The 14281-nt window shown below is 34.4% G+C and overlaps 1 protein-coding gene across 2 annotated transcripts in view; it reads left to right on the top strand.

The window, feature by feature from the left end:
- LOC144297236 (NKG2-A/NKG2-B type II integral membrane protein-like) overlaps window positions 1–14281 on the top strand; it is a 58644-nt gene that overhangs the window by 10804 nt on the left and 33559 nt on the right. For both annotated transcript variants that reach the window (XM_077871080.1, XM_077871079.1), the window contains exons 5-6: window positions 6306–6406; window positions 6637–6740. In XM_077871080.1, the coding sequence (XP_077727206.1) occupies window positions 6306–6406; window positions 6637–6740 (205 nt within the window). The remainder of the gene's footprint in view (window positions 1–6305; window positions 6407–6636; window positions 6741–14281) is intronic.

Below are 14281 nucleotides of genomic sequence, written 5' to 3' on the forward strand. Positions count from 1 at the left end.
CACTTATTTAATGTTTTTAAATATTTATTTATTTATTTATTTTAGACGGAAGTGGGGCAGAGGAAGAGGAGAACAAGTCTTAAGCAGACTGCACTGAGCATAGGCCCAATGGGGGGCTGGATCTCAAGCCCTGAGATCACAACCTTAGCAGAAACCAAGAGTCCAATGCTTAACCAACTTCACCACCCAGGGACCTGTCACTTATTTAAATTTTTTATATCATTCATGAACTAGAGGGATACTTTCTACATTTGTCAGTTACATCAAGCTGGATTCTAGCGTTTTTACACTCTTCCATAGTCCTTCTTATTTTGCGACTAGTGTTCTATCACTTATTGAGGGAAGAGCTTTTAAATCTCCAACTATACTCATTGAATTGTTTATTTATCCTCCTAAATCTCTCAGTTCTACTTCATGCTTTTGAGGGTTCTGTTGTTAGGTAAATAATATATCTTTTTTAAGAAAAGTTTTTATTTATTTATTCATGAGAGTCACAGAGAGAAAGAAGCAGGCTCCATGCAGTTAGCCCGATATGGAACTCGATCCCAGGACTCCAGGATCATGCCCTGGGCCAAAGGCTCAACCACTGAGCCACCCAGGCAACCCAATATATTTTTATAATAGTTTTCTCTTCCCTTTATCCTGATAGCTTTACTATTTTGAATTTTTAAAATCCTGATAATATTTCTTGTTTTAATAGCTACTTTATCTGATATTAGAATAGCCATTTCTGCTCACTTATGATCACTGTTTTTAGGGTATCTTATTTTAATTTCACCTATCTGTGCCCTTAAATCTTAAGTGTGTCTATTGTATATAACATATAGATGGATCTTATATTTTTATTCAGAATGATAATTTCTATTTCTATTCTATTCATATTTCTATTCTATTTATTCTATTCTATTTCTACTCTATTCATAATTCTAATTTGTTTTTCTATTTTTATATTTCTATAATTTCTTCTGATTATAGTATTTATTTCATTCACATTAATGCAATTATTTGTATACTTGAATTTAAGTCTGTCATTTTGCTGTATATTCTATGTATATGTCTTATTTTCTTCTTCCATCTTAACTGATATCTTTTGTATTAAACACATATTATTTTGCAATATGATTACCATCATAATATTAGCTAACATGTTTGTCATGTCACATGTTTATCATTTCTTTTTTGTGTTGGAGACAATTAAGATTTAGTCTCTTTGCACTTTGAAGTTTCTAATATGCTAATGCTGACTACAATCACTATGTTGTACATCAGATCTATAGAACTTATTTATCTTCCGGTGTAACTTTGTACACTTAAACAATGTCTTCCCAGTTTCCCCACCTCTTAGGCCCAGGTAAACAACATCTGACTGTATTTTTACAAGTTCAAGTTTTTTAGATTCTACATACAAGTAAGATCACACAGTATTTGTGTATGTCTGTCTAATGTATGTCACTTAGTACAATGCTTCCAAGGTCCATCCATTTGTCACAATAGCAAGATTTCATTTTTGGGGATGGCTGAGTAACATTCATGTTTTTGTGATATATATATATATATATATATATATATATATATATATATATCATATCTTATTAACCCTTTATCTGTTGGCAGGCATGTGTTTGCTTTCATTTCTTGGCTGTTGCAAGTAATGTAATGAGCATGGCTGTGCAGATATTTCTTGCAGATACTGATTTTGGTTCCTTTTAATATATACCAAAGAATGAGATTACTGAATTATATGATAGTTCTGTTTTTAATTTTCTTTGGAAATTACTATATTATTTTCCATTGTGTCCACAACAATTTATTTTCCCACCAAAAGTCTTCCTTTTCTTCACATTCTACCAATATTTGTTATCTTTTCTCTTTTTGATAAAACCCATTCTACTAGATGTGAGGTGATCATATCATTGCTTTATACTCATTGATTTGCATTTCCCTGATGAACTGTGTGGTTGAACACCTTTTCATGTACCTATTGCCCATTTGTATGTCCCCAGAAAAATGTCTACTCAGGTCCTTTGCCCATTTTTAAAATTGGATTATTTTCTTTTTTATTATAGTGTTGTATGAGTTCTTTATATATTTTGGAAATTAGTCCTTTATCAGATATATGGTTTGCAATTATATTCTCTCATTCTATGCTGTCTTTTCAATTTTTTGACTTTCCTTTGCTGTGCAGAATCTCCTTATTTAATGTAGTCTCATATTTTTATTTTGCTTTTTTGATGTCTGTGCTTTTGGTGACTTATCCTAGACAGCATTGCTTACACCATTGTCAGGGATCTTTTCTTCTTTTGCTTGTACCAGTGATTTTACACTTTTCATATATTTTTATTTTATTAATTTGTGTGGGTTTTATTGTTTGTTTTGGCTTAAAGAATTCCCTTTAGCATTTCTGGAGGGTATATCTAGTGCTTATAAATTCCGTATGCTGCACGGCTTTAACAGATACCAGCGGAGTCATGATGCTGCAATCCTGTGATTGCCATCCAAGGCCAGAGTTGAAACTTTGATTCACCATCCCCTGAGATGGTGTGAAAATCTTTCTGTCTCCTTTATTTCTGAATGGTAGCTTTGCTGAGTAAGGCATTCTTGGTTGACAGCTATTTTTTTCTCCTCTGATCTCTTTAAAATATTATCTTAACTTCTGGGGAAGTGCCAAGTAAGAAACTTACCTCATCTCATGGATACAACCAGGTAACACCCACATCACTGTTAATGACCTAGAAAATGACCAAAGACTTGTATAAAAGACTATTTACTGCTGATTATAGGGAATAGGCAACCTCCAAGAAGATAGGAATACAGAGATTAGGTCAGGAGCTAAGCAGACCTGTAGAACTGTTCATGGGAAGAAGGGCTGCCATGGGTGTATAGAAAGAAGAGAAAGAAATCCTCACACAAAGCACCACAAGCCTGGAGAGCTCATTCAGGGAAAAAGAATCCCATAATATTGGCTTGAAAACCAGAGTTTATTTTGTGAGTTCTTATAATCAATGGGATCTAAGACCTGGAACGTTAAAAAAGAAATGAATAGTCTCATCTCTAGGTGAGGCTGAGGGAGCTATAGAAAACTCAGTCCCTGCCCTTAAAGAGTCCGCACCACAAACAACAGGCTGAGACAGGCCTTCTTGGTGACCCTTCTGGCATGCTGACACTCAAAGCCCTTAAAGCAGCATTGGAGCTATAGTCCTAGGATCAAGTGCAAGTGAAACCACCATGATGCCATGTCCAGTGGCAGAGCTTCACTTGTCACTATTGCACTGATGTCTAGAGTGGAGGCATATGCCAATATCCCATGGACACTGTACTTGGGTCTCAGAGGGTAATCCCTGTGACTCAGGCTAGTAAAGGAAATGCACCGGTGACACAGATTCTGGGATTATGAGGTTCAGTGTTGCTTGCGGCCAGAGGCAGGGTCTAATAGTCTGGGATGGTGGAGTCAAAGGTTCAACTCTGGCCTAGCTGGCAGTCTGGGAATGCTCAAAAAATTTCCATATAAATTAATGGTATTAACTTATTCAATTTGCACCATATTAGCTTAAAAACTGTTTCATAGCAATATTTCAGATTCAGATAGTAAGGGAAACCTGCACTTCTAAAAATGTGCTAAAGCCAGTTAACACTGGTTTCTGAGCACCAATTATACAAAATTTTTTCAACACTGTGTTCATGATTTCATGTTAGTGACTTGAAATAAACCATTCAAGGTGACTTTGCACCACAAAAATCAACAAATGCTAAAAAAAAAATAAGGCATAAATCCCCTTCCAATGTGCCCAATTAACAGCACCAGGTGGTATCCATATATGGTATAGACCAACAATACAGTGGTATGATGGTTTTAAATAATCTTATCTTTTAAAGAAATAGAGAAGAAAACACACACAGATTCTTAAATTTACCCACATACTTACTATTTATATTGCCGCCTTCTTCTTCTCCTTCTCCTCCTCCTCCTCCTCCTCCTCCTCCTTCTTCTTCCTCTTTTTTTTTTCCTATTGCCTTTTTGTGGATATATGTTACCACCTAGTGTCATGTACTTTTAGCTCAAAAAACATTTCTGGAGAACATGTGTGCTCAGAAGAAATTCATAGGTTTTTTGTGTGTTGTTAGGTCCTTATGTACATTCTTTTTTTTGCAAGATTGTTTGCTGAATTTAGAATTCTTGTTTGACAAGTTTCTTTGTTTTGTTTTGCTTTCTTTTATTTTTATTTTTATTTTTGTTTATTTATGATAGTCTCACAGAGAGAGGGAGGCAGAGACACGGGCAGAGGGAGAAGCAGGCTCCATGCACCGGGAGCCCGATGTGGGATTCGATCCCGGGTCTCCAGGATCGCGCCCTGGGCCAAAGGCAGGCGCCAAACCGCTGCGCCACCCAGGGATCCCCTTTTGGGGGTTTTTGATTTGTGTTTTGTTTTTAATTTTTTTCCAGTACTTTCAGCTCTTTGATTTTGACTTCTCTGTCTTTTATTCTTCATAGTTTCTGATGAGAACTCCTCTACTAATCATATTATTAGTTGTAATTAAACGTAATGAGTAGTTTTTCTCTGGTGCCTTCAAGATCACCTCTCTTTGTTTACTTTCTATTTTATTTTTTTAATCATGCGAAAAATAATAGAAAATTTATCATATTGCCCATTTATTTAAAAAATAAACTTTATTTATGAGAGTAGGTTTAGGTACACAGCACAACTGAGACAAGGCCCAGAAGTTTCCTATATACCACTACTGTCTACATCTGCGTACCCTCTCCCATTATCAATATCCCCCACCTGAGTGGTACATTTGCTACAACTGATGAATGTACATTCACCCATCTTTATTACTGAAAGACCTTAGTTTAAATTAAGATGTACTCTTGATTTTGTACATTTTATGAGTTTGGAGAAATGTGTAAAGACATTTTATATAGAATAGTTTCACTGAAAAAAAAAAGAATAGTTTCACTGGCCCAAAATTTTTCCATGCTTCACTTATTAATTCTTCCCTTTCTGCTACACCCTGGCAACCATTGATATTTTTACTGTTTCTATAGTTTTATTTTTTCCTGGGATGTTGTATAGTTGGAATCACACACCTCACATTTTATCCATTACATTTTAAAGTACATTTTAACATTTTATGTCATGTATCTTAACCTACTTTAGTTAGATAGTTTGAATGCTAACTATATTCACATCGTTGTCCAACAGATTTCTAGAACTTTTACCATTTTATTTTTTTATTGGAGTTCAATTTGCCAACATATAGCATAACACTATTAGTTAACCACTAATATTTTTAAAAGGATGTATTCAAATATTGCAAGTCAGTAGGGCTTCCACTCTTTGCCATGTGATGTGTGTGCATGTGTGTGTGTTTGCGTGAGTGTGTGTGCGTGTCAAAGAGAGAGAGAGAGAGAGAGAGAGACTGGGAGTACCCATGAATTTACTATCAGTTTTCAACTCTCCGTCAGCTTTCACTTTTAATTGGGTTTATCTGGGTCTTCTCTACATGTGGGCACATTTTTTTCCATCAGCCAGGAGTGTGTAGAGAGCTAATGTCATCACTTCTGTTGTACTTTCACTTTCAATATCTTCCCGTTATATTTATGGGAGATAAATCCACTTCAGAAAGTTTGAGTCTTCCTCAATCTTTATCTTGTAAATTCTCCACTTTGAGCTGCAAAAGCATTGGGCCTTTTATCCCTTTCCCCATTGTTCATACATCTGCTCCTGTGGCAACAGCCCCAGTGATTTTTGTAGCCTTTCCAAAATTATAAATACTACAATTCCTCTTGGTCACTGATCTAGGACAGACAGGTGGGGAGGCATGGGAGCAGTCCTAGGCAAAAAGATTACAAATGTACTTTTTACTTGAATCTCTAGGAGTTTTTTCAATAATAAATATTTCATAAATTATTACTAACCTTTGATCAATGGTCAGAACTCTGAAATTGTTATCTTTGGCAGATCGTCCTCTGCACTTAGTCTTACTAAGTGTGTAACATTATATTATAATTTGGAAGATTCTACAGGGGCACCCGGGTCGCTCACTCAGATAAGCATCAGACCCTTGATTTTGGTTCAGGTCATGAACTCAGGGTCTGAGATGCAACCCCCTACCCTCCTGTGGGGCTTTGCCCTGAATGTGGAGCATGTTTGAGATTTTCCACTCCCCCTCCTACAATAATAATAATAATAATAATAATAATAATAATAAATAATGTAAGAAGGAAGTAACTTTATTTGTTGCTACAAAATTTAAAGGAGCTTAAGAGGTTTATTTGACATCTAATAAAATCTATTTCCTCATAGTATATATTGGACTTCTTCATTTTTTCTTCATGGATTGGAGTCTCCCAGAGAAGCAGTAATTCGTGGGTGTTGCCTAAAGGCTTAACTTTCTTTTCCGAACAGTAAGTTTCTCGAGAATTCCTATATTTTATACCATTAAAGAATTAGTCATGGAAAGAAAAAAGCATTATGTGAATAACTATATAAACACAGTGATTGAAGTGTTTCCATAAAAAATGATAGAAAATATTCAGATTTAGATATATAACTGCTAGAAAATGAATTGTTTCTTCATGAAAATATTAAATTATATATTGCTAAGATTAATTAGATATTATTTTCTATATTTCAGGTTGTCAGCAACTTCTGGGAGAGACAATTGTACATTTCTATATCTTCAAATAAACAAAAACAAAATTTCTTTTGCATCCTGCGTAGAAAGAAAAACATATGTCTGTAAGCACCAGATACTTAAGCTTACCTAAATTTGGTATAATGCTATCTCATTATCTAGAAAGAACACATTTCTCTTTTCTTCAAGCTGTATGATTATTTACTCAGTTATTTTTTAAAGACATTTTTGAGAGCAATTTTAGATTCACAACAGAATTAAGAGGAAGGTACTGAGATTTCCTATATTGCCCCTGTCTGCACCCTGATAGCTTCCCCTGTTATCAACATCACTCACTAGAAATGGTTCATTTGTTGCCAAGTATGAATCCATAGTGATGCATTATACTCACCGTAAGTCCAGAGTATACCTGAGATTTCTCCCTTGATGAGTAGAACTATTTTTCAACCTTTATTTAATGTAAAAATATATATACTCAGGAACATGTTATTATACATTTTAAGCTTTTGTATTTACTAAAATAAATTATATATAAATTACAAATCATAATATAAAGCACTGTTATTATAAAGTCCTCAATAAGGTGAACACTTCCACTCATATTTCCAAATTAATCGACTTGTCCTAGCCCTTAAAGGAGCTACAAATGAAGGTTGAGCAACTCAGGGTGGCAAGGTTATCAGTCAGTTTTGAGGAAGGCGACAGAAACCAGGAGAAGTTCGATATAAAGCGTTATTAACCATTTGCAAGGGAAAGCCTTCAGAAAGGAGATGAAAGAAAGTTATAAGGATACCGTCGGATTAAAGGAAGGATTTCTGAGAAAGCCAGATCTACTCTCTGAAGATGGGATTCAGATGTCACCGAAGACAATGTGGCTACACAGCTTCATGGCAGACATGCTCACGGGATTGGCCTGGGACGGAGCAGCTGCACAGACCACAGGCTGAAGGTGGTGAGGATGGATCTCAGGCTGTGACGGGCAAGCAGGGAGGACCCCTGCCAGAGTGTAAGTGTGTAGAGGCTGGAGGATGGGAAACTTTGACTGATATTGGCCACAAAATCTTACTGGAGGTTGAAAACACACGACTTCCTGCCTGCATGCAGCTGGCAACCAAGCCACAGTAGCCAAACACCATGAAAACACCTTGAAACCAGGAAGAAAAGACCTTTCTGCAGCAGTGTCTTGGTTTTTTTTTTGTTTTGTTTTGTTTTTTTTATAAAATTTATTTTTTATTAGTGTTCAATTTACCAACATACAGAATAACACCCAGTGCTCATCCGGTCAAGTGCCCCCCCCCCCCAGTGCCCGTCACCCATTCACCCCCACCCCCCACCCTCCTCCCCTTCTACCACCCCTAGTTCGTTTCCCAGAGTTAGGAGTCTTCATGTTCTGTCTCCCTTTCTGATATTTCCCACACATTTCTTCTCCCTTCCCTTATATTCCCTTTCAGTGTCTTGTTAATTGCCTTCACCAATACCACACAACCTCATGTGAGCTAACAAGGGAGAGAAGTTGATAGCACCTAGCTCCATTATCTGACAACAGTAAGGGCAGTAAGGGATCGATGAGGGGCTGGGAGTACTCAGTTGTTAACAGGCACTCAGGGTGATCATGCAGCCAGCACCGGGTGGCTGTATAAGAGCCTTTCACATCTGCCCCACTTCCTCAGATTTGGAACCAGAGTGTGTTTTTAGAATCTCTTTTAGTGCAGTACTGTGAAAGGTTAGGTTCATTATTGGTAGAGATTGCTTTCTCCTTGGATAATAGCCAGTAGTTTTTGGTCCTTTTTCTTGTCTGTTGCTTTCCTGAGTTTCAGATATTTTGGGAGAGATATTGTTTTATTAAATTCTCTATGTCCTTGGATGCACTTGCGTGGCTTAGTGGTTGAGGGTCTGCCTTTGGCTCAGACTGTGGTCCCAGAGTCCTGGGATCAAGTTGCACATCAAGCTCCACCTAAGGAGCCTGCTTCTCCCTCTGCCTATGTCTCTGCCTCTCACTCTGTGTCTCTCATGAATAGATAAATGAAATCTTAAAAAAATTCTCTATGTTCTCACTTCTGTCACTATTATTACCAAGTTTGGATGTGAAAAAATAAAAGGTTAAATAATGAAGAAAATAAGAATTTAAAATGTACAGATATTTGTGTGAGTCAAACAACTACTTATTACCAGAATTAAGAACCAACATTAGTAATTTGATGATTAAGAGATTTTTCTACCCTAACTCAATGACCTTCAGAGAGAGAGATATATTAAACTCAATTATTATTTGCATAATAAATTTATATTTCATAAGCATTTATCTCTTTGAATATAGACATATTCTTTTTAAATATTTATTTATTCTTGATATACTAGACACAGAGAGAGAGGCAGAGACACAGAAAGAGGGAGAAGCAGGCTCCATTCAGGGAACCTGATGTGGGACTCAATCCCGGGTCTCCAGGATCACGCCCTGGGCTGAAGGCGACGCTAAACCACTGAGCCACCCAGACTGCCCAGACATATTCTTTATATTTTTTATGTTTATTTCCCCTGTTAACACAGAGTAGATGAATATTCAAAATTAATATAATACATAAATGGTAGTTGTACCTAATTGCTAAAATTGTGTTACCAACAACCAAGATTACAATGGCATTTAAAAATAAGCATTTATTTCTTATTCACCCTTTTGTGGTTTGGCTGTGTTTCAGTTGATGGAGGTTTGGGTTTGTATGAATTTGGCTGTAAACCACAGACGCAGCTCAGTTCTCTTTTATATATTTTATTATTAGAACAGTGGGCTATCTGGTATATGACCCATTTTAAAAGAGATCTGCAGCTCTCCAAGGGGCCAGCAGATATGTGGTTCTTAATTTTGCACTCTAAACTCAAAAGGTGTCACTTTCCCACCATATATTGTGAAAATAAGTCACATGGCCAAACCTATCAATAATTGTTTGCAAAGTATACTGTTTTCAAGTGGTCAGTTGGAGGAAATATGGGTTCACTGAAAAATAACCTAATCTACCACAATGGCCATAGGAATATTTTTCTCATTGTATTTCATGAGCTATCTTTGTTTGTAAAAAATAAACATTAAGAAATAAAAAAGATCACACTTTCTTAACCTCCTATCTAGAGTTTTGTTTCGTCTATGACTAAACTTCTTATAAACTAGCTTTGTATAGTGGTAAACATCATCATGCAGATGTTCACCTAGGTCCTTGATCAACTTACAACAGCGAGTATACAGTCTGGTATAAAGTTTAAGGACATCTATAGTGAAACCAGCTCACTTCTGAATGCACAGTATTAGGCTGGTGACTCAGCTACATAATTTCTCTGGCTCAGTTTCCTCTCCTACAAACTATATAATGCAAATAGTATCTTATTTATAGAGTTAATTGAAGACTATTTGAAACACACCTCTTGCTTCATAAGTATTCATGAAATCTCTACATTTTTACTTAAAAACATCATGCTTCAGTTCCATCACCTCTGATATGATAACCATATAGGTAGCCGCTCATTGGGCTGATCTGAAGGGTAATACTATAATGCCTAAAGATCCTTAAAATAAAGCCTAACCACATAAAGTTTTTGCTGTGGGATCTCTACATATTTTGAATTCCCAAATTTTCAGTGAAGGCTGATTTCCAAGAAAACACAAACTCTAAAACTGTCTTCTTCCTTTCACCCCTCCAAATCTCTGTTGTTACAATATATTTAGCTGGGCATCAGAAATATAATCTGACTTAACCACCCCCACCATATACTCATTGCTGGGTTCGGGTAACTATCTGCATTGTCTAGATGTACTTTGTAGCAAGAATGATAGGCTCTATTCCCTGTGAGCAAATCTTTGAATGACTATGAGAAATCTATTCTTTTTAATGATCACCAATGCTTCTAAATATTTCAATATTATGAACTGGAACTTTCCGTGTAATGTATGCATTTAGAACGTAGAATGCCTATTCTGTGTTTCTCAAGGTATAAATAACATACTAATTGTAGAGAATATACATATATTTTATTGAGAAATACACACTACTTCTTGAGATTGGCTAAATGAAATATGGTTAAGAGATGGTGAAGTTTGGTCCTTTAAGCTTTTGAATTGATTTCCCCTCAAATCCTCATGATATTATTAACTGATACTGGAAATTCAATTTGATCTCAGAGTATTCTAATCTTAAAAAAATACACCAGGTTTCAAAGAGAAAAAAAATTATTACAAGGATTAATTCATTTTGTTAGGTACTAAACACCACAGAAGAGCAATTGTTACCTAATTACAAGAATCCAAAGAGATATATAATGATTTTCATAGTTCTGATATTAGTAGTTTATATTTTGTTTCTACCTACTATGTACAAACGTATAGTAGAGGGATATGAATTATAGAAATCAGATAATAGATGTTAATAAGTAATGATTATGAGAGTATTCCTTTTTATGCAACAGTATGAAGAAATCCTCATTTAAAAATCATCATATCCATTGTTACTAATTGCCACAAATTCCCTCCTGCTACAACATAATAAGAGATAAATCATTATACAATTCCCAAAAAGTGGTTTTGTCAGTGACTCAAAGGACATGTAGAGGTGGACATTCTTGTGTATTTACTCTATAAGGGCAAATAAATTGGGGTATGAAAGCCTGGCTCTTCCAGGAATGTGTGTGTGTTTGTTTTAATTTTGCTCACTTGTGAAGGTGTACGGATGTTGTATACACCTGTGTATAAATAAGCAAGTTGTAAATTTGCATGTTTTAATGTTCAAAGCTTTTTTGGGTAATATTTCATAATCTTTCTTTAATTTATCATGGTGACTGTTGTCCAAAGGAGTGGATGACGTAGTCCAATAATTGTTATTACATGAGCATAGAAAGAAAACCATGGAAACAGAGTTTGTTGTCCTGTGCTTCAAAGAACTCTAACATACTCTACATAGAAGATAAAGAGGAAACAGTAAGATTTATAATGTTTCTAGATATAATAAAAGCTTATCAGTTAATGTTACATTTGTAGAGTTTTTCTATAGTTTTCTACATATTTCTAGTTTATTTTAAAGTCTGTTAATATTCAAAAATTTAGACTCAACAATGTTTTTTTTAATATTTTGTACGTTCAATATACATTTGATAATTTCTAGTTCTTGATTTTCATAGAAAACCATGCTTCAAAAAGAAAACCAGGCAAAAAAAAAAAAAAAACAGGCTTCAATAGATGCTTTTGAATGAAATAGCTTTACTATTTAATTTTACCACACAGCAAGAAAACTAAACGTGATTGTGCAACTTGATCACAAAGTAGTGGGAACCATGTAATTACAAATCAGAGCATGAAAGAGAAGTTTAGAGCCTCTATCAGCCCTGCTTATTTTAATAATGTGAAACATCTTTGCTTATTTTTGGACTTTATATCAATGGAATCATGCAATATGTATTTTTATATGTGTCTCCTTTCACTCTCATGATATTCGTAATCTATCTATATTATTGTATTTGTCTATAGTTTGTGAATTTTCACTGCTGTCTTATAAGAATATGACATTTTTCAATCTATTTTCAGAAATTTAGTTCCTTATCAGTATGTGGGTATTATGAATAATTATTTTATGAAAAGCCTTTTGTATATCCTTTTCCCCATATCATATTGATAATAATTTATTATCACAACTACATAGTATATGATATATTATATTTATGGAATGCATATATGTGTATTTTTCATAGTAAAACAATAATGCATAAATATAACATGATAATTTTATTTACATATATTTATAACATTATAATTATAACAATTTCCCCTAAGCATTAGTATGAGATTGCATGGTCATATTTTTTAAATATCCCCTACATTTCTCTAGTTTATTGTGTAAATATGCATTGTAAAAATAGTCCCTTGGTGCTAAATAATCTGAGAAAAATTATTACAATCAGTTCTGGTGTTTATATAACAGTACCATTTTTCTGGGTTGTGAATCATTAAAATATTCTCTTTTGTGAGAATAAGTTCTCGAGTGTGTCCCTTGTTCATTTCTCCTGAAATATGTTTTCTTTCACTTCTTAGAAGTTCTTGTCATATTTTAGATATGAGCACTTTTTTGAGTTTATCAGATGGAAATAGCTGTGATTTGCACTTTTACCTCTATTGGAGTCTTTTAGTGATCAGAATTCAATGTTACTGTGGTCCAATTTATCCTTTTGGTTGTTAGTGATTTTGGATCTATTCCAGAAGTTCATCAAAGTTCATGAATATAATTTCCTATATTATCTTCCTGGATTTACCTTTTTTCCTACATTTTTAACTTTTAATTAGGGTTCATGATCTCATTAGAATTTATTATTCATGATGCTGTGTTTGTGATGTTGTGAGATAAAAGTAAAGACCACACTTCTATACCAAGACCTAATTGATGGAGCATAACTTATAACCAAGTAGATCATTTCTTCATACAAATACAGTTATATATATGTCCTTATATGTTCTGATCTGCTTTATATAAATAATAGAGATATTCGATATCTTTATATAGATTACATATGTCAGTCTACACAGTCTATTACAACCGATTGCACTTTGAATAAATGTGGAGCTTTACCTTCCTTTATGTCCCTTTACTTTTTCCATTTAGACTATAATGTCTTAAAATATATCACTATCTACATTGAGCATCATACCAATGTTATAATTTTTCTTCAACTGACAATTTTGCTTCAAATATCAAATGATTTAGAAAACACAAGAGGTGAAGGAAAGTCCATTAGACCTGATCATAGCTTTCTTCTTCTTCTTCTTCTTCTTCTTCTTCTTCTTCTTCTTCTTCTTCTTCTTCTTCTTCTTCTTCTTCTTTTTGTTATTTTCCTGATGATCCAAGTTTCCTTCTTTTTTCTTTTGATTCTCGTATAGATAACTTCCATTAGCAGTTCTTTAGAGTGGATCTGGTGGTGACGTTTCTTATTTTTCCTTTATCAGAGAATGTCTTGATGTCCTCAGCATTCATGTGTTTTTTCCTCACATGGTTTTCAGATATTTTGGAAGAGATCTGGTTTTATTAAATTCTCCAGGTCCCCTCATCTGTCACTCTTTACTCATATGAAAAAGTACCTTAAAGCAAAGTATATAATGTTTAATTTTGAAGAAAACAAGAATAAAACTAAAAAGATGTTTATGTGAGTCACACAGCTATTAATTGCCAGAATTTATGATAAACATTAGTAGTTTGATAATGATTCAGATATTTCCCCACCCTAGTTCAATTATAAGAAGGAAAGAGGTTAAACTCAATCATTAACTGTAAAATAAATCATATTTCATATACATCTATCTGTTTGAACATAGTCTTTTTTATACTTATCCTTTATACACTCTTTTATGCAATAGAGATATTATATGAATATTCAAAATAAAATTCATATAATATGTAAATGGTATTGTAACTAATTGCTAAAGTTGTGGTACAAACAACCCAAGATTTTATTTTGTATCCTTTGAGTAAATACCTAGTAGTACAATTGCTAGATTGTAAGGTAGTCCTATTTTTAACTTTCTGAGGAATCACCCACTGTTTTCCAAAGTGTTTGCACCAGTTTGCATTCCCACCAAAAGTGCAAGAGGGTTCCCCTTTCTCCACATCTTCCTCAGCAC

This window comes from Canis aureus, chromosome 25 (assembly GCF_053574225.1).
Source record: "Canis aureus isolate CA01 chromosome 25, VMU_Caureus_v.1.0, whole genome shotgun sequence".
NCBI lineage: Eukaryota > Metazoa > Chordata > Mammalia > Carnivora > Canidae > Canis > Canis aureus.